Source organism: Rhineura floridana, chromosome 10 (assembly GCF_030035675.1).
Source record: "Rhineura floridana isolate rRhiFlo1 chromosome 10, rRhiFlo1.hap2, whole genome shotgun sequence".
Lineage (NCBI taxonomy): Eukaryota > Metazoa > Chordata > Lepidosauria > Squamata > Rhineuridae > Rhineura > Rhineura floridana.
Window position 1 is genome coordinate 25718889 of NC_084489.1, and position 20472 is coordinate 25739360.

General features: G+C 42.5%; 2 protein-coding genes across 2 annotated transcripts in view; both read left to right on the forward strand.

The window, feature by feature from the left end:
• DYNC1LI1 (dynein cytoplasmic 1 light intermediate chain 1) overlaps positions 1-6955 on the forward strand; it is a 38112-nt gene extending 31157 nt beyond the window's left edge. Inside the window, exons 10-13 of the mRNA XM_061586873.1 lie at positions 67-111; positions 3327-3447; positions 4142-4294; positions 6268-6955. Of these exons, the coding sequence (XP_061442857.1) occupies positions 67-111; positions 3327-3447; positions 4142-4294; positions 6268-6380 (432 nt within the window). The 3' untranslated portion in view covers positions 6381-6955. The remainder of the gene's footprint in view (positions 1-66; positions 112-3326; positions 3448-4141; positions 4295-6267) is intronic.
• Positions 6956-15299: 8344 nt separating this feature from the next.
• Positions 15300-20472, forward strand: part of CMTM6 (CKLF like MARVEL transmembrane domain containing 6) — a 32737-nt gene continuing 27564 nt past the window's right edge. Inside the window, exon 1 of the mRNA XM_061586769.1 lies at positions 15300-15708. Coding sequence (XP_061442753.1) covers positions 15574-15708 — 135 coding nt within the window. The 5' untranslated portion in view covers positions 15300-15573. The remainder of the gene's footprint in view (positions 15709-20472) is intronic.

A 20472-nucleotide genomic window follows, 5' to 3' on the forward strand; every position in this document is an offset into this window, starting at 1 on the left:
TTAAATATTGTATGTTAATTCACATACAACGTTTTGTTCCAAAAGTTCTTTCATTTTGTTTTTCAGTCTCTCTTAGCAAAACAGCCACCAACTGCAGCAGGAAGACCAGTGGTGAGTAATAAATGCTTAATTACTAATAATCTAGCAGTATATTTATTTGGTTCTAATTTTGTGTTTCATATTGGTAAAGCATTTCATATGTTAGTAACTATGCTTTCTATACCTAAATGCTTATTTGCCTCCATTAGGCTGCAATCCTGTACCCATTTACCTGGCAGTGGGACTTACTTCAGAGTAGATACATATGATTGCACTCTTAGATTTTAAGATTAGATTTAATATTTATATCTTGCTTTTCTCTTACAGAAATACTCAAAACAATATAAAATACAGAATACAATGTAGAATATAAAATGCAATGTAAGATATTAAAATTACATATTGAAAAAAATAACAAGAACAATTATATTCAAAATGCTGTTCCTCTTGATATCTTCAGTGGAATAGAGGATCCAAAAGTCCATTCCAGGTCCCCACAAGTCTTCCCCAAAATGCTGTCTTCCCCCCAGTATCCACCCAAAGGCAGCCATCCAAGGCACTAGCCAATCAATCAATTGCTTTATTTGCTTTCAGCCATAAGCCATTGCATAGCAAACTATAAACATTAAAACAATAAAATGCATTTACAACCAGACAACATACAGTTACGTACCAGGGTTTAGTGGGTTTGCGACTTAACATGTTTGGCTCTAATCTTTTTGGCAGCAAGAGCAAAATTGGCCACCGCAGTTGTAATTGTATTTTGCTTATCTGCCAAGAGGTCCCCTATTAAAAGATCAGGGGTGGACCCTTCCCTAGAAATAATTAAAGGCTCCAGAAATTTATGTCTCGGGCTATTATACAATGGGCACATTAACATATAATGGACAAGGTCCTCTGGCACATTAAGTCCACAGATACAGTATCGTTCCTCTTTCGGGGTTCCCTTGTATCTGCCCTCCAGAAAAGCTGTGGGCATCGTCTGAAATCTAATTTCAGTAAAAGCTCTACGTAGAGTTGCGCGAGTTAACATAGTAAAATATGGAGGAATGGCATGGTTTACTTTGAAAAGGGCGAACCACCGTGAAAATAGAGACGCCACTATGGAAGCCCTATCTTGATCCGCATCAAAGTTGAAAACCCAGTTGCGAAGTTCCAGAGGGGAGAAGGTTAAAAGATTTCTAGATGGAGGATTGCAAAAATCCAATAATGCTCTAGTGGTTTGTGCCCAACCCCCAGTCTGGAGTTGCTCTTGCCAACAAAGTTTGACGATAGAGAGATCATCCAGCATTAAAAATTTTCTCCAAAACCTTAAGGCAGCTAGGTCAATTTTAGCTGACAATGATGGAAGACCTAATTCAGGTCTTGAATGAGCAGATGGGGACCCACGAGGGAGTCCCAAAATCTGCCTCATGAAAGAGTTTTGAAGGGGCTCAAGACTAACTTTGAGCGAATGACCCCAAAGTTCTGACCCATAAAGAATTTTAGGTAGGGCTTTAGCAGTGAAGATTTTCAGCATGGGTATAATTAGCTGCCCCCCACGAGTGTAAAAAAACTTTTTCATCTGGCCAAGGACTCTTGCAGCTATTAATTTGGTAACTTCAAGCTGGGGCTTCCACGAGAGATTGGCGTTGAAAGTTATGCCAAGATATTTAAAAGTCTGGACTTGCTCTAACGATTTCCCGTTCAGTGTCCAGTTTGTTTTGGTCTTCCTAAATTTCCCGCAAACCATGATTTCAGATTTTAAATGGTTGACTTGTAAATGCTTGGCGTGGCAATACTCTTCTAATCGTATTAGCATTCTTTTTAAACCTATTTTGTTTAAAGATAGAAGGACCAAGTCGTCAGCATATAAAAGGGATGCAATTTTTTTTGTCCCCACTGAGGGGGGAAAAAAGTTGGGAGAGGCCAATGCTGGAATAATATCATTTATAAAATAATTAAAAAGGAAAGGGGCCAATATGCATCCTTGTTTTACACCTTTCATAGCGGGGATTTCACGGGAAAGGGCACCATTCCTGCCAAGACGCACTCGTACAAGATTGGATTGGTGGAGGGCTCTAATTAACGACATGAGTCTGTTATCTATATTAGTTTTCCCCAACTTGTGCCACAGCAATTCCCTATCCACCGAATCAAAAGCTGAAGCAAAGTCTATGAATGCCACATAGAGCGATGCTCTCGGGCCTGTTAAAGTCTTTGATATTAAATGCTGTAGGGTGAAAGCTTGGTCTACAGTACTCCTACCCTTCCTGAAACCCGCCTGTTCCTGGTGGATAATTGAATTCTTAAGATCCCATTCCATAAGTTTGTTTAGTAGGAAACGCCCATAGAGTTTGGCAGTGACATCTAAAAGGCTGATGGGTCTATAATTACTGGGATCTGACGGGTCCCCTTTCTTAAAAATAGGCACTAGCCCTGCACATCTGTGGTCCCCCTTGGGCAGCTCTAGACATTCCCTGGGCATCATGTTAATGTGTTGTATCTAACAAAGTTGTCCCGTTTGCATAAGGAACCCCCAGAACAGATTGGGCGAGAGTACGGGGGGAAAAGTTCTGTTATACAAGCGAAAGTCCTTGTGTGATCAGGATAACTTTGTACAGCCCAGTGTATTTATCAAGTTTTTGTCTTAGAGTATTTTGCAGAAAAATTCCCAAAACATGACTTTTGAAAAACCTGTATGTAGATTTTTTCAAGTGACTCTCTGGGGACATGGAATACAGTATTAGTCAATGTTGCTTTGTTTGAAAAATGTGTATTTCAAAGCTTTGCCAACTTCTGGATGTGAACACAATTCATGCAGTGATGGTCAAAAGTAAATATGGAACTTCAGTTTTTCTTTCCCAGCAGGAATGATCAAATGTTTTCCTCACCTAGACAGTGTTCCTTAAAAGGCTGCCATAGGCTTTGTTATATAGCAAAAAGAAGGAATTATTTCACCACAGTCATTAGGGTAACACAATACTTTGCTGTAATGGTCTCTATAATCTAGAGACCATCTAGATCTAGAAACTAGGGTTTTTTGTGACAATGCAGTGTTAATTTTCCATATTATTTACTGTTATTGAAAAACTCAATAAAACACATTTGTTTTTGAAAAAATCCATGTTCTTTAAAAACAAGCATTTTTGTAACTGCTTTTATAGACTACATCATCTGGTTTCAGTCACTTGTTAATAATTCTGTGAATATCTCATAACTTTTTTTCCATTTTGAACTGCACATTTATTTCTGAAACCTCAATATTTAAATCTAAGTACTTCATTGTATTTTCAAATTCTATATAGGATACTTCACCAAGAGTCCCTGGAGGATCTCCTCGGACACCGAATAGATCAGTAACTTCCAATGTTGCCAGTGTTACACCCATGCCTGCTGGATCCAAAAAAATTGATCCTAGTATGAAAGGTAAAACATTGAGGACAAATAGCTTTGCAATCTTTTCTAAATACAGACTTCCTAGTGAGCAGTAAATGTGTTGTGTACTGCCCCTCTTCTTATTTTTATTCTAATCTATGGAGTATTGATAACTGCTTTACACTTCAAACTAAAGGTAGCAATTACACGTTAAATTTAGACAGATGAAAAGTGCAGTAATTTGGAGATAAGGATTTCTTTTTCAAGATAAGAAGTGTTCTTGTGAATTGGATGAAACAGAAGTTCTAGTTCATTATGTATATCCTCTTTATAAGACATCAAGAGAAATCGCTTGGTACATTAATAAAACCTATAGATATATGGTCTGTTGAAGAAAAACTGTTCTGGTCATTAAGCAGTGATTCAGTGTACCTAACGTAGTTTGGGATGTTGGCTTTTATATTCAATGTGAAAGATAAATGCTTAGCTGACTCTTTTAAAATGTTGTTTAGAGACTGTAGGTTGGATCCAGACTAAGTTAGTTGAACCTGAGTCATATTGAAATAAATAGGACAAGATAGTCACCATTCTACTTGTATCCCACAGAAATCAATGTAACAGAAGTTCAGCTGCATCTGAATCCAACCCTATGTATTGAGCGTTACTTTTTTATGTTTAAAGATTTCAAATAGAATTAATGTGCATTGTCAAAATATCTGGGGAAAAACGAGTAACTTCTTTTTAGCTGGAGCCACGAGTGAAGGAGTCCTGGCTAACTTTTTCAACAGTTTGCTGAGTAAGAAAACTGGCTCACCTGGTGGTGTTGGCAGTCCTGGAGGAGTAGGGAGCACTGGAGGTGGGGGTGGCAGCAGCTTGCCACCATCTGCAAAAAAGTCAGGTAAGAACAGTATACAAGCATTTTGGTGGTAATAAAATGGACTCAGTTAGATGCAGATTTTGTTCAAGTGAATATACTGCTAAATGTGTAAGATAAAAAACTTGTTAAAATATTAAAGTTTAAATTGTTAAAATATTAAAGTTTAAATTACTGTAGTCTTTGCTGATTTCCTCATCATAGAAATCTTGGAATTGGGCAAGATGTAGGGTTCCATACATTTTAGTGAATACAAGATCCTGTGGTACTGTTTGTATTGAGGATCTCTGAATACCAAAAAGATAGTCACCCTTTGACAATGTTAGTCAGATCCTGGGAGGTGGGAGTGGGGGGGTAAGACTAGAGTAAATTTTGCCATTTTCCCCAAACAGGTGATGCATGGTGTCAAAGCCTGTGTGTGTGTATGCCTAATTGAGAAGGATCACTGTATGAGCAGTTCTGGATGCCAAATGTAGATTCTGGGGGCACAAAATACAGGCTTTACACAGTATCTCTCTTTTGCATACATGGCCCAGCCATAACGATATCTGTGTGGAGATAACTCTTGCTTCATCAGGGGGCAGGTTGGTTATCTACTCCAAAGCATGATCTGAGGGAAGGAATATACGAATGTTTGCCGTAGCAGCTTCTGAGTCCTCACCTTCCTCAAGTCCTCTGTGGTTGCCAAACACGATGGGGTGATGGAGTCTCTTGTATAGCATGAATTTTTCGAGCACACAAAAAACAATCTGAACATCATATTGCTTCTGCGTGCTGTAAGAAACCTCTGAATGGTCGTATAGCTCTGAGATGTGCACAAGGCACAGCATGGATAACTTCAGAGAGCATTAGATTTATTATAGTTAAAACCTGGTCCTGTCACAAACTCTACAGTTTTACTCCCTTAGCATATATGTAGGATATATTGGTCTTCCTTACTATTGCTTCTGGGTGTTGAAGAGAATGAGCTTTGGGGCCCTTGAGTACAGCGGCTGAAGTGGATCCAAGCTGTGAATGTATGTGACTGCTTCATACCATTGGTCACCCCCCCTCTGCATATGGCAGTTCACATATAATGCAGATATACTGTATGCATCCATGGGGCTGAATGTGGGGGATTGCAAACAGCTCTTTCCTTTTGTATTGGTGTACATTCCTTTAATTGTGACACTTGTTTTGCAGACTTGTAGAAAGAAATACTTTGCTGTCAAACTTGTCCTAAGACAATCTAACTAGTGGCAGTAAATTCTAATGGTGCAAAAGGTTATAGCCTTGAATGTAGAATAGTAATGGTGGAACTACATGTTACTCAACAAACATCCCCAAGCTTGTACATGCTAAGGGTAGAGAGGCATCTATAGTGGAAAATCAGTGTGTGATTTTATCCATTCCCAGGCCTGCCAATTCTATCTTGCAAATCTCCTTTCACCCCCAGCTGGTGGCTAAACATCCTTTTCTGCAAATGTTCCTTCCCAAGCGCCCCCACAATTATTATTACAAGATGAACGCTGATTAACTAATCTTGTGTGAGAAATCTGCTTTTAGGACAGTAGTAAACATGAGATAAATGTGCAGATTTTGACATGGTGCCACCTAAGAAAGCAGATGGCAAAATGGTTTGTTTGAAAGACTACTCAAGAGCGACTGTATATATCCAGAAGAAGGCATGTAACCTTTGTGTGGAGACTTTGTTGTGGGACCACATTCAAACAAGTGAGCCCTCCAAATGTGTTCACGGTCCTGTGAAAGAACTGTGACTCCTCAAATGCTGTTTATTTGAAGTGGACCTTAGTATTGCTGCTGGAAATAGTTCGTAGCAGCTATATATTGCTCTGTATGCATTATTTGTGAATAGAGATGTGAAGCCCCAGAAAAACAAAAAACATTCACAGCTTGGATCCACTTCCTCATTTTTTTTGCAGGCCTACACATCTCTACTTGTGGGGGGAAAAAGTTTAGCTTAAAATCTAATGTGTTGTGTCTTTCTTTGTGTATAGGCCAGAAGCCTGTCTTAACAGATGTTCAAGCTGAATTGGACAGAATGTCACGAAAACCAGATCTGGTCTCTCCAACAACACCTACATCCCCTACAGAAGGTGAAGCATCTTGAAGACACCAAATATAGCCATTTATTCAATTTTTCTGGGATAATTTAAACTTGCCTCTGCCTCTTCCTTCCATGATGGGACTAGGGAACGGAAACATTTTCAGAGAAGGACAAGCAGTTAATGTCTTTTCTGTTGCCCAACTTTGTAAAAGGGAACTGTACAGATGGCAAATTATCACACAATGTAAGACTGCTGTTCAGAGTACAATGTCGCATTCAGAAGTATCTCATTCTGATTTTTGTTTAAAAGTCAGTGTAATTCTTTAAAATTGAAAGTGTCCACTTAATCATTTGTATAGCAAAAGGCTGCTTGAAGAGTTGAAAATGTGATACACAACATGGGCACTTAATTTATATTGATCACCCAAACTTTTTAGTTTAATGCAATTTTACATATTAACCTCAAGGGAGAGGATTTACTAGTTTTTGTTGGAAAGAGCAATCAACTGTTGTTCTTTTGTGCATCATCAATAAACTAACTCAAATAAAATTTAACACTTCATTTGGAATATGACTTCAGACTGTGCTGAGCTCATCTGAAATCTAAACTGTATTAAATAATTTGAACTAAACTCTCATACCAGAATGTGTTATGCTATTGAGGAGGATTCCCTATCAAGCTCAGGGTGCTCTTTATATTCCTAGACTTAAAACTGAATAAATTTGTGGATCTTAAAAAAACATTCCCAGTCTAGTTGGGGGAGTTCCTGAAAGCTAAATGTGCTGGAAAACCTTTATGGAGCATGGCTATAGTAGAAAGCAGCAAAGTTTACCCAGAAATTAAATGGAATAATCATCTTCATATATTTCTTTCCAAGTAGACCTACTTTTCATCTTTTTTTAGGGTAGATTAGTTATCTATAATCCCTCAAATGATTTCTTCTCAGCATATAGATCTAAGTTGTTTCTCAATACATTTAAGCGCATGCAGAGTTCTGCGTTTAATAAAGCCACCATCTGTTTCGCGCATACCTCTTAAATGTTGCCTTCTGGATCAATTAAGCAAATTTTGATAATTCTGGAAGACAGCATTCGTTGTTCCTTGCCCAAATAAACTTCTTCCTTTTTTATTTTATTTAAAAAACACTGTTCTCTCACAGGGCTCCCAGTTATCTTCCATCAAAGAAACTGATTAGGTTTCTACCTGCTGATTCTTAGCAATGCTGCAGCCTCTGATGCTCCCAGACCATTCACTGGGCTCCAAACTAGCATGTCCAAGAATTCTGTCAAATGTGCAGACATAATTGCAAATGAGATGCTGTAATTCATTAATGTTAGATTCTACTGTTGACTTTCAGCACAGTGTTTGTGCACAAGACCTTACAATATATTACAATGTGCAGTTTCCAGCAGAAAGGCATGATGTTTGTGCTTATCCTGAACCTAGTGGTTTTCATAAAGAAGTCTGTAAATCAAGGTTATAATTTTTGGTATTTTCTTTGGTAGAACAAGTTATACATGGGTTGGGATTCACAGAATTACTTTAGACCTGAACAGAGTTTCATGTCTCCCAAGACTTTCCCCCCTTCAAACAGTGGGCTGAGATGCTGTATTCAACTGCTTTTGCAACTTCCCTCACTTTCAAAAGCCATTTGCCGTGTGGCATGTAGGGATGCTATTCAAAGAAGCAACTCCAAAACATTCCTAAACACATGGACCTACCTACAAATTATTGTCAGCATATGTCACAATGGAAGAAAATAAACATTAATATGTGTATGGTATTATAGCAAACTTGAAAGTCCTGCTTTCAAAACTTTCAGTAAATAGGATAGCCGACATACTGCTTGACAAGCTAGAGGTCTGGTTTGGGGCTTTTTTCTTTGCATTTCCAGTAACGCTTAAAGAATAGTCAAAAAAGTCCCTTTTTGAGAGATCTTAAGGGATTCCACAGTTACCTGTTGGCTGCAATATAGTATGTCATTGAGTTCTAACTTTGCTAACTGAACACTTAATATGACAAGAAACAACTGTACACAAGGAGCAATTACACAAAGATTTTCATTTCTAATCAAATGCATGGCACAAATTGTACCTTTGAACAGATTACTACTATGTAAACACAGCGAACATTTTGATGTGTATTTAAGATGGGCATGAGTTTATGCTACTGATGAGGTAAGTAATATATCTTAATTTCAATTACTTTATATCTTAGGGTTGAATTGTTTGTGTTTAATATATTTGTAATTATGAATTATAAAAGGAATTATGTATACTGTTCACTAATATATGATAGGACTTTTCTAAAGAAACTAAACAAATGGTTTAACATATTGTAGAGTTCATTAGAAAGTATCCGTCTTGCACACAAAAGTATAGGCAGACACCATTTTTCTGCTGGTGTGAAGTTTCAGCAAATGTTTAATTAGTATGTTTTAATAGAAATACAAGCTTTAAAAGGACAAAAAAGAGCTGCTAGTAGCACTTGACTTCTATTTTATGTCAACAGTTAATCCTTCAAAAGTGACTGGAGGGAGGGAAACATGAGAGAGCAAGAGGAGGCAGCAAGATTGTAAAAAATAAAAATGGGTAGCATACTAATGTAAAATATATTAAACTTAATTTTGGGCACTAAATGCTGCTCAAATGGACAAGTCTAGTATAGGTTTTAGAATGCGTTCTATCTGCCTTCCAGGGAAAGAGATGATTGTGGAGCTTCCAAGGAAAGAGATCATTGGGGAATCACCACTGAAAATTTCATTCTCCATTCCCTCTTCATCTGAACTTTGTACATGGTTTGTGTCAAATAGATCAAAATCAAAGATTACTATGGGATATAAGGGCAGAAGCATCTTTTCAGGTAGGTTGGGCTGTAGCTGTTCCACTCAGGGTTTGTAACTGGTAATCATCAACATATATCTTGCATTGTAGAAAAAGTACAGGAAAACTTAGAATCGTATTTTGCAAGGAAAAAAGCATGCAAGGTTTTTCTTAATTGCTGCAGTGACACCAAGCACCCCCCCAAAAAAAATAATGGCCTGGTTTGCACATCACATTAAACCATAGTTTAATGTACACATTGGTCAAAAATTCCCAGAGCTTCTCCCCATCTGCTGCTGCATTGCAGATGAAACAAGCCAGAGTCTGGTGTGTGTTTTTTTGTCTGTGGCACAGCAGCAGCAATAGTGGGGTGGAGCACCCTGGGAATTTTTGAGCAGCATGCCCTAGCACACTACTCATTCACATTAAGCCACAGTTGGTTTAAAAATATAGTTTCCTGGTTGAAGTCACTATTTAACTACTTGAAACATTTCCCAAGCACATCTATGCTCAAAACTAGAATGGAATTCTCATACAAATGTCTACAGTGCCCAATTATTGTGTGCAGTTCAGAATCAAGCTGTGCAAGCGAAGGCACAGCCTGCAAAGTGTTGATGGTGAGTTGATTGTTAGGGCTTTGCAGGTGCTGCCAATCAGACATACCTGAATTTTTGGTCCACCTGCATTTCTACCTGGCCCACCATTATATATGATATCAGGTGTAGGGCAGGTAGGTTTGGCTTGGCCAAAATAGCCTTGTGAGCCAAATAGGGAGGCCTGGGAGGCCTAAATAGGCCCACTGCTGATGTCTAAGATTGCAGCTTTAGACATGTAAATCGATTCCTAAATCTCATAATGGCAATAAAATTAATTGGAGCTCTCTGGCAGATTTTATGTTATGTTATGGTTTATTTCTAGGCTGCCTTTTGGCCAAAATGGTCCCCAAGGCAGCTTACACACAAATAGAAAAATACAAATAAAAGCAATACAATTTACAAAAATCCAAGCCAACAAAATCCTAGCGTTTCTAAAAAGCAACAACAGCTAAAAACCAAAAACATTTATTTTCCTGGTAAACCCAGAAAAATGTCACTAAGAGCAAGGGTGAGGGGGCAAAGCAGGTGGAAAAGCTTGTGCCTCGATCTCAGCACAGTCTCACCCCTGCAGCAGTGACTTTAGCAACTTATTGTCCTCACAAAAATTTGTCACTGTTGTTTATAATAGCCATGACCCATTAAGAAAGGGAAATTTGCTCATTTAATCTAATGTACTGCTAAACAAGTGTTTCCCACCTGGTGTTGAAGCTGGAGGAAACGTGTGTGTGTGTATATATACCACTCTCAAAGACAACAAATATAGATAAACAAGTGTATCCTCTGTTTTCAGCAAGTTGCTACATTTATTTCTTAAATATCCTGCCAACTTACTATGTATTTCTTTTTGAGGCTAAGATTGCCCCCGATATTGCAACAACATCCACACTAAAATAATTTGGCCAGACAATATGAGAGGAAACTACGAGGAGACTGTTACCACTAGCTTCTGTCTATCTTTAGGGACAAGTTCAGTTTAATCTTTTGTGTTTTGACCTGGTGCCCCATACCATCAGGTTACCTGCTGAACTACATTGAGTAATGGAAGGAAAATGTGTTGGTATTTCATATAGATGTCCACAAGAGGAAGGCAGCAGACTTTTGAGCAGGCTTCAAGAAATAAATAGTAAAAATTAAAAAATGCAGATTAGTTTCTTCGTAACATGCTTCCAGGATCCTCAAATCATGATGTTCCAAGCGAGTTAAAAGGATACAGAGAGACACTGCTTACAAGTGCCTGTACGCTAATGCTAGGAGCCTCCGAACCAAGATGGGAGAACTGGAGTGCTTGGTCTTAGAGGAGAGCATTGATATAGTGAGCATAACCGAGACCTGGTGGAATGGAGAAAACCAGTGGGATACGGTTATCCCTGGATATAAACTATATCGGAAGGACAGGGAAGGACGTATTGGTGGCGGAGTCGCTCTATACGTGAAAGAAGGCATTTAATCCAGCAAGCTCGAAACCCCAAAAGAGGCGGACTCCTCCACAGAATCGTTGTGGGTGGTGATACCATGCCCCAGGAGGGACTTAATACTGGGAACAATCTATCGTCCCCCTGATCAAAATGCTCAGGGAGACCTTGAGATGAGATATGAAATTGAGGAAGCATCCAAACTAGGAAATGTGATAGTAATGGGTGACTTCAACTACCCGGACATAGACTGGCTGCATATGTGCATGACAAAGAAGCAAAGTTTCTAGATATTCTAAATGACTATTCCCTAGACCAGTTGGTCATGGAACCGACCAGAGGGATGGCAACCCTGGACTTAATCCTCAGTGGGGACCGGGACCTGGTGCGAGATGTAAGTGTTGTTGAACCGATTGGGAGCAGTGACCACAGTGCTATTAAATTAAACATACATGTAACTGGCCAATTGCCAAGAAAATCCAACACGGTCACATTTGACTTCAAAAGAGGAAACTTCACAAAAATGAGGGGATTGGTAAAAAGAAAGCTGAAAAACAAAGTCCAGAGGGCCACATCACTCGAAAATGCTTGGAAGTTGTTTAAAAACACTATATTAGAAGCTCAACTGGAGTGCATACTGCAGATCAGAAAAGGTACCGCCAGGGCCAAGAAGATGCCAGCATGGTTAACGAGCAAAGTCAAGGAAGCTCTTAGAGGCAAAAAGTCTTCCTTCAGAAAATGGAAGTCTTGTCCGAATGAAGAAAATAAAAAAGAACACAAACTCTGGCAAAAGAAATGCAAGAAGACAATAAGGGATGCTAAAAAAGAATTTGAGGAGCACATTGCTAAGAACATAAAAACCAACAACAAAAAATTCTATAAATACATTCAAAGCAGGAGACCATCTAGGGAGACAATTGGACCCTTGGATGATAAGGGAGTCAAAGGTGTATTAAAGAACGATAAGGAGATTGCAGAGAAGCTAAATGAATTCTTTGCATCTGTCTTCACAGTGGAAGATACAGGGCAGATCCCTGAACCTGAACTAACATTTGCAGGAAGGGATTCTGAGGAACTGAGACAAACAGTGGTAACGAGAGAGGAAGTTCTAAGCTTAATGGACAATATAAAAACTGACAAATCACCGGGCCCGGATGGCATCCACCCGAGAGTTCTCAAAGAACTCAAATGTGAAATTGCTGATCTGCTAACTAAAATATGTAATTTGTCCCTTGGGTCCTCCTCCGTGCCTGAGGACTGGAAAGTGGCAAATGTAACGCCAATCTTCAAAAAGGGATCCAGAGGGGATCCTGGAAATTACAGGCCAGTTAGCTTAACTTCTGTCCCTGGAAAACTGGTAGAAAGTATTATTAAAGCTAGATTAACTAAGCACATAGAAGAACAAGCCTTGCTGAAGCAGAGCCAGCATGGCTTCTGCAAGGGAAAGTCCTGTCTCAGTAACCTATTAGAATTCTTTGAGAGTGTCAACAAGCATATAGAGGTGATCCAGTGGACATAGTGTACTTAGACTTTCAAAAAGCGTTTGACAAGGTACCTCACCAAAGGCTTCTGAGGAAGCTTAGCAGTCATGGAATAAGAGGAGAGGTCCTCTTGTGGATAAGGAATTGGTTAAGAAGCAGAAAGCAGAGAATAGGAATAAACGGACAGTTCTCCCAATGGAGGGCTGTAGAAAGTGGAGTCCCTCAAGGATCGGTATTGGGACCTGTACTTTTCAACTTGTTCATTAATGACCTAGAATTAGGAGTGAGCAGTGAAGTGGCCAAGTTTGCTGACGACACTAAATTGTTCAGGGTTGTTAAAACAAAAAGGGATTGCGAAGAGCTCCAAAAAGACCTCTCCAAACTGAGTGAATGGGCGGAAAAATGGCAAATGCAATTCAATATAAACAAGTGTAAAATTATGCATATTGGAGCAAAAAATCTGAATTTCACATATACGCTCATGGGGTCTGAACTGGCGGTGACCGACCAGGAGAGAGACCTCGGGGTTGTAGTGGACAGCACGATGAAAATGTCGACCCAGTGTGCGGCAGCTGTGAAAAAGGCAAATTCCATGCTAGCGATAATTAGGAAAGGTATTGAAAATAAAACAGCCGATATCATAATGCCGTTGTATAAATCTATGGTGCGGCTGCATTTGGAATACTGTGTACAGTTCTGGTCGCCTCATCTCAAAAAGGATATTATAGAGTTGGAAAAGGTTCAGAAGAGGGCAACCAGAATGATCAAGGGGATGGAGCGACTCCCTTACGAGGAAAGGTTGCAGCATTTGGGGCTTTTTAGTTTAGAGAAAAGGCGGGTCAGAGGAGACATGATAGAAGTGTATAAAATTATGCATGGCATTGAGAAAGTGGATAGAGAAAAGTTCTTCTCCCTCTCTCATAATACTAGAACTCGTGGACATTCAAAGAAGCTGAATGTTGGAAGATTCAGGACAGACAAAAGGAAGTACTTCTTTACTCAGCGCATAGTTAAACTATGGAATTTGCTCCCACAAGATGCAGTAATGGCCACCAGCTTGGATGGCTTTAAAAGATTAGACAAATTCATGGAGGACAGGGCTATCAATGGCTACTAGCCATGATGGCTGTGCTCTGCCACCCTAGTCAGAGGCAACATGCTTCTGAAAACCAGTTGCTGGAAGCCTCAGGAGGGGAGAGTGTTCTTGCACTCGGGTCCTGCTTGCAGGCTTCCCCCAGGCACCTGGTTGGCCACTGTGAGAACAGGATGCTGGACTAGATGGGCCACTGGCCTGATCCAGCAGGCTCTTCTTATGTTCTTATGTTCCTACTCTGGTTTGCATGGTTGTGTAAAGCTTTTTATACCATTCTCCCCATGCATATAGTGGTAAGTTTATTTAAAATTTGTTTAAAATATATACTGTTTTCTCAACCTTGTCCCCAGTATACATTTCTCCTATGCCTAAACAAGAAAAATGAATTTTGACCAATGCAGACATTATGGCTTCAATACCAACTCACCTTTTTTCTCTACCCACCTTTTGCTTAACATCTAGCCTGATTAAAATTTCTGAGGGACTTAAAAGCTTGGTCACTATTTTGTGGCATTTTGGTTGGGCTTAATAAGTGGACTTGAGGATTTTACTGGCAGTTTAACCTTTAGTTCATGCTAATGTAACTTACCTCTTCCTCTGTTTACCTATTTGGTGGAATTCTCTCTGAGAAAAGTTTATTTGGCATGCAGAGGATTGGCAAAGAGAGCCCCTGAAGGGGACATCATCTCTCCTTCTGTGAAATTGACAGAGTAGCAGGTTTTCAGAGTGTATTTTCTGTATGGAAGCAAGATGGCTTCACTTATGTCCTGATATTAAAAGCTTATTAGTTTGTGAATGTGGGTGAGTACTTCTTCCCTTTAGGTAACAGGTCAGGGGAGGCTGTGGGAGAAGAAGCTGTCTGACTGGTGCATGGAGGGTACCATAAGAAGACCGAGAGACGAACTGGAAGTCTGGGTCCCTCTGTACTATCCTTTGAAATGGATTAAGGTGGCAGGATAAAGCTGTCGAAGACAACAAGGAGAACTGTTTAGAAGAACTGTGAAAGACAATAAAGGTAGCTGAGGAAATAAAACTATTTATTGCTGTCCGATTGGTGGGGAAACGCATGAGAACTGGTTTGAGTAACTAACAATCACACGTGCCCTGCAACGCGAGCCCGGCGAAGACCCAGGAAGACCCCAGGGAATAAAGATTGCCCGTAAAACAGCAGCAAGTTGGAGACATCGCAGCGTACCCAAGAGACTAGCGCGTGCACCGCCGGCATCTCCAGCCTCCCCTTCCTCGCGTTACGCCTTGAGTTGGCCCCTCAGGCTGCGTGATTGTAGGTAAGTAGCATATGCATAGTTGTCTAGGCCACTGTTGGGCTTTTCTTTGGTCCTTTTCGAGCGTCGAGGTTTTAAGAGTGCTCGCTGCTGTGTTTTGGTTTTAGAATAAAGGTCTGAACTGTCCAGTTGGTTGTGTTTACCGAACTTCCCCTGGGACGGACCGATCCGTACTTTGGTCTGATCAAACTAAAGCTTGAGTCCTTGGTAAGAGCTACATTCCGTCACAAAAGGAAGTGGCGGTGTTTGGGCCCTCCTCCACCATACGGCTGGCAATAAACAAGTACGGCGTGAGGTGAATTGCCGGAGGTGCCCCTTCTTTTCCCAGTCCGAGGCTCCGGCTCCTTCCGGGTCCATTTTGTCTCGAGGGCGGCAGAGCGCACTTTTCTCCCTTCCGCCAAAAAGGCGAACTGAGGCGGGGAAATCCGCTCCTGGCCAGCCTCGACGGCTCCTCCTCCTCCTCCAGGCTTTTGTGTCAGGCCCCTCGGGGGCAACGCCACCTCCGCTGAGCTGAGGCGGGGCCGCCTTTTCCTTTCGTTTTCTTGTAGGACCTGCTTCCTTCGCGGCAATGGAAAACGGGGCCCCGGTCTACGCCGAAACCACCGTCCCCGCCGAGCAGCCGCCGGGTAAGGGCCCCCGCTGCATTGGCTGCACCACCGCCCACTTGGGCTTTTTGCGACTTTCGTTCAAGATTTCGCAACTGGTGAGTCGGCGAACGGCTGAGGGAGGAAGGAAGGATTGAAGAGGGGAGTGACGCTGCCCGGCACTCCTCCTCCTGTCTTCCCTTGTTATGGGTTCTTTCTCGCCTCGCTGAGGTGGAGGGGAGATGGAGCGGGTTAATCCCTCTACACTGGAAAGTGAGATAGGGGTGCCTACTAAACTCCACCGTGGCTGGGAGAAATAAAAAAAGTGGGCCCACAGTAGCCGCATGGTACTCTGAGGGGCATCGTGACTATGCGTTTGCCATCCCCCAAATCTCGAGTCTTGGGACTGGAGGCGAGGCGGCCCACTGCGGCTCCGGGTCCTTGATAAGCAGGTGCCGCTCTTTTGAATGAGGAAATGATAGCAAACTAGTACTTGACTACTTTAGCCCCGCGCTTTCTTTGGCTATCCGGGGTTTTTGAAGGGAAACCTGCTAGCAGGTAAATATATAAACCCTCCACTTGGGGGTAGTGCGACTCTTGGAGTATGGGAATGCTAAACGCCTTTAACTACAAACGCATCTCCGGCATATCTGGGAACTTTTACTAAGAGTTCCCGTTGATGTCCCTGCTTTGTGGGTGTGTACCTATGCTTGTTTTTGCTACTGTGGGAAACGCTGAAAAGCAGCAGTTGTGTTTGTCACATAAAAGTGTGGGGCTTACCTTGGTGTTGATTAGGCTAGGTGCACACTAGTACCCTAAAAAACGATGCTGACGTTGGTTCCTAGTTCCCAGTTCCTTATTTGCTTGAAGGTTCAAAACACTAAAAAAGAAGAAACGTTGACAGCTACAGCAACATCAAGCCAAAGTTACCATGTCTCTGAACCCCAAAATATATGTTGGGGTACCCCTGTGGCACAGAGTGGTAAGCGGCGGTAACACAGCCGAAGCTCTGCTCGCGGCCGGAGTTTGATTCCAAGGGAAGGAGGAAGTCGAATCTCCTGTAAAAGGGGTCGAGATCCACTCAGCCTTCCATCCATCCGTGGTCGGTAAAATGAGTACCCGGCATACGCTGGGGGGTAAAGAAAGGGCGGGGAAAGAACTGGCAATCCCACCCCATATATACGGTCTGCCTAGTAAACATCGCAAGACATCACCCTAAGAGTCGGAAACGACTTGCACTACAAGTGCGGGGATACCTTTACTTTTTACCCTGTATGATATATCAATGTGATCAGGGGACTCTCCCCATCAAGAATAACAATGCATTTATTCAATCAAAATAATCAGGCTTCTGAAATGGTCATAAATGCATTATGATGTCATAAAATCATAAAAAATAAGTTACTGAGGGTGCAGGGCAGGTTCCAAGGGGCTGCCAGGTGGGGCACTGGCCTGAGGGCCCCTGAGGCTACAGCAGCCCCTGGGGGGGCCCTCTGCTCCCCTTCCGCGATTTGCGGCAGGATCACTGCTGCAGATCGCAGGGCAAGAGCTTCGGAGCTCCGCCATTTCCTCCTTAACTTAACTTGTTCTGCGGTTGCGCACACAGCGGTGCCCTTAAGAAAGATGGCGGCTGAGGTTTTCCTAAGCGGCTGAAGCCTCTGCCGCCATCTTGGCTGATGGCATGCATGCATGCTGTGCGCTCGCATCCCTGCCATGAACCAAGATGGCGGCAGAGGCTTCAGCTCCTTAGGGAAACCTCAGCTGCCATCTTTGCTAAGGGCACTACTGCATGCCCATCCACAGAACAAGGTAAGTTAAGGAAGGGAATGGCGGAGTCCCAAAGCTCTCGCCGTGCGAGAGTTGTGGAAGGGGTGCACTGGGGCCTGGGGCAGGCTTTTGCCCAAGGGCTCCAGCGTGCCTGGGGCTGGCCCTGGGCACGCGTATGCGTGTATGTATGTGTGCGCACATGCGTTCCAAGTCCCAGGGTAAGCTGGTGCCCAAGGGCCCCGGCATGTCTGGGGCCGGCCCTGTGAGGGTGCCTGATGAGTTTGATTGAATAAATGTATTGTTATGCTTGATGGGGAGAGTCCCCCCGATCACAGTGATATATCATATGGGGTACCCCAACATATATTTTGGGGTTCAGAGACATATTAACTTTGGCTTGACATTGCTGTAGCTGTCAACATTCTTTTTTTAGTGTTTTGAACTTTCAAGCAAATAAGGAACTGGGAACTAGGAACCAACTTCAGCATCATCCCTAAAAAGCAGTGAGACCGTTTTGTCTGGGTCAGGCCCAGTGCCAGCAGATGGCCAGGTTGGGCCCTGCCTGAGGGCCCCTCTGGCCCAGAGGCCCCTCTGAAGGGCCCTCATGGTGTGAGGCTGGAGTTGCTGTTCTGCGCCAGCATCAGATTGCAGGACCCAGCAATCCGATGCTGCTGCTGATCGCAGAGTGGGAGCTTCCAGGCACCCCCACTCCCCATGATACAGCTGGCACAGGCTTAAATAAGCCTGCCTACCCCACCTACCTGTCATGTCAGCACATCAGTATGCAGCCCCCTGTGCTGTGCATGCATGCCTGTCATTGCCCAAGATGGTGGCAGGGGCTTCTTAAAGGATTGATGCCCCTATAACTATCGTGGGTGATGGCAGGTGTGTGCACAGCACGTGGGGCAGGCACACTGACACACTAACACAGGAGGTAGGTGGGGTGGGCGGACATATTTGAGCCCTATGTCGCCTGCATCAGGAGGGTACTTAGGGGAGTTCAGAGCTCTGGACCTGGGGCTGGCTGGTGCCGGCCCTGGTCTGGGTACAGTTTGAACTGAATCTGCATACAACTGTATACATCTTTATTGTTTGTTTGGAATACATCCAGCCTCACTCCTGTTGTCAGACCTCTTAGGGTCACCCACAGCAAAGCTTTTCTATTGCACACACTTTAGACTGGCAACAGGTTGATTGACCAAACAATTTTGAATTTTGTGTGAAGCTTGCTTGAAGGGAAAACCCATCCGATCTCAAAAATCCCAGTTTTGAGTAAAAAGGGGTGGGGGGGTTGACTGACACCATGTGCCTCCGGATTCACAACTAAGAGGTGGAGACACACGGAAACCGGTATAACTGCAAGTGTCTATGGTCTCTATTTTGGTACTTTTTTAGAGAAACATAAGAAGTTGCCTTATACTGAGTCAAAATTATAGGCCCATCTAGATTGGGAGCGGGGAACCTTTGGTCTTCCAGATGTTGCTGAACTACAGCTCCCATCATCCTTGGTCATTGGCCATGCTTGCTGGAGCTGGTGGGAGTTGTAGTTCAGCAACATCTGGAATGCCAAAAGGTTCCCCACACCTGATATCATGCTTCTTCACTGACTGATGGTGTCACTGCAGCATTTCATAGAACAGTCTTGTGAAGCCTTACTTGGAGATACCAGGGATTGACCTGGCACCTTTTTCACTCAAAGCTTGTGCTCTCATACTATACTACAGCATGGCTCTTCCCGCTAGAAGCAGTTAATTCCCCCCATGTGCTTTGGTGTGCAAGTGTGCATGACTGTAATGCAGTCTGGAAAGCAAGAGAACTAAATCTTAAATTCCTCTCAGGAAAGCAGATTTAAAATTGCTTTTTGACTCAGGTTCCCTTTATTCACACTGTTTACGTGATTGAATGTGTGTACAGTGGGGTCACAGCAACAACCCCCCATTTTGCATTCACTGTGCAGGATATTACATCTTGGAACATTCAACTTGTTCCCAGTGGGATGGGAATGTTATGCCCAGTGTGCATATGTATATTTGATAGAGTGGTCATAGAAGTAGATTGCATATCAAAAAACAACAGTATTACATTGCAATCCTGTATGTGTCTAATCAGCAGTAAATCCCATTGAGTTCAATAGAGCTTACTCCTAGGTAAGTTTGTATGGGATTGCAGCCTTATAGTGGAATCATAACCCTCAGATATGCTGCCTGGAGTGGTTAGGATGTGGTGTATCCCCCTCCCCAGCTGAGTAGGCCTTAAGATAGCACAAATGACTTACCTTGACATATCTACTTATGCTGGCTTTGGGAAAACTGCTGACAGTAAATTAATCCAGTGAAAGTTGTGCTGGGTATAGAGGGCAAAAAAGGGGTGTGTCAATAGCAGGGAATGGGCATGTCAGGGGCAGGGAGCGTAATTGGCAAAGTTACACTGCATCCTAACTTTTTTTGTTCACTGGGCCTGCCCATAGAGCAAGTAAATGCTGGTGTAACTAAATTCACCCCATAGGAGTCAATGGAAGGGCAGAAATGAAGCTTTACATTGCCCCTGCCCCAGTCGCACACACCTTGGCCAGAAGCGGTTGGCATACAGCTTAATTTATACAGGAGATATGCCAGTGAAGCTGCCCCTGATGTATCTGCCTGGTTAGATCCATAGGAGAGGCACCATCCCCTTGGTACATGTGGCTGGTTAGGATTTCTCTGTCCATCTCTAGGTGATTCTCATAGGGTATGATGCCATTTAAAGCACAGCATGTAAAGATGGGAGAGAGACTTTTGACCCCTCACTTGCCTGCATTTTTCCACCTGAAATTTTTGGTAGACCTGTAGCAAAGTCTGTGAAAACCACAATAAAACTACTCTTAGTTTCCACAGTACAGCTTCACTTTTTAATTACTACTCTTACAAAGAACGACAGAGCATTGTGACACCTTAAATTTCCTACTTATTGTGGCATAAGATCACTGTGCTCTGCAGGTGAAGGCCTCCTGCAGATACCATCTTATCAGGAGGTCCGTTCTGCACAACATAGGAAATGGACCTTTAGTGCGGCAGCACCTACCCTACGGAATTCCCTATCCTTATACATTAGACAGGCACCATCTCTGTTATCTTTTC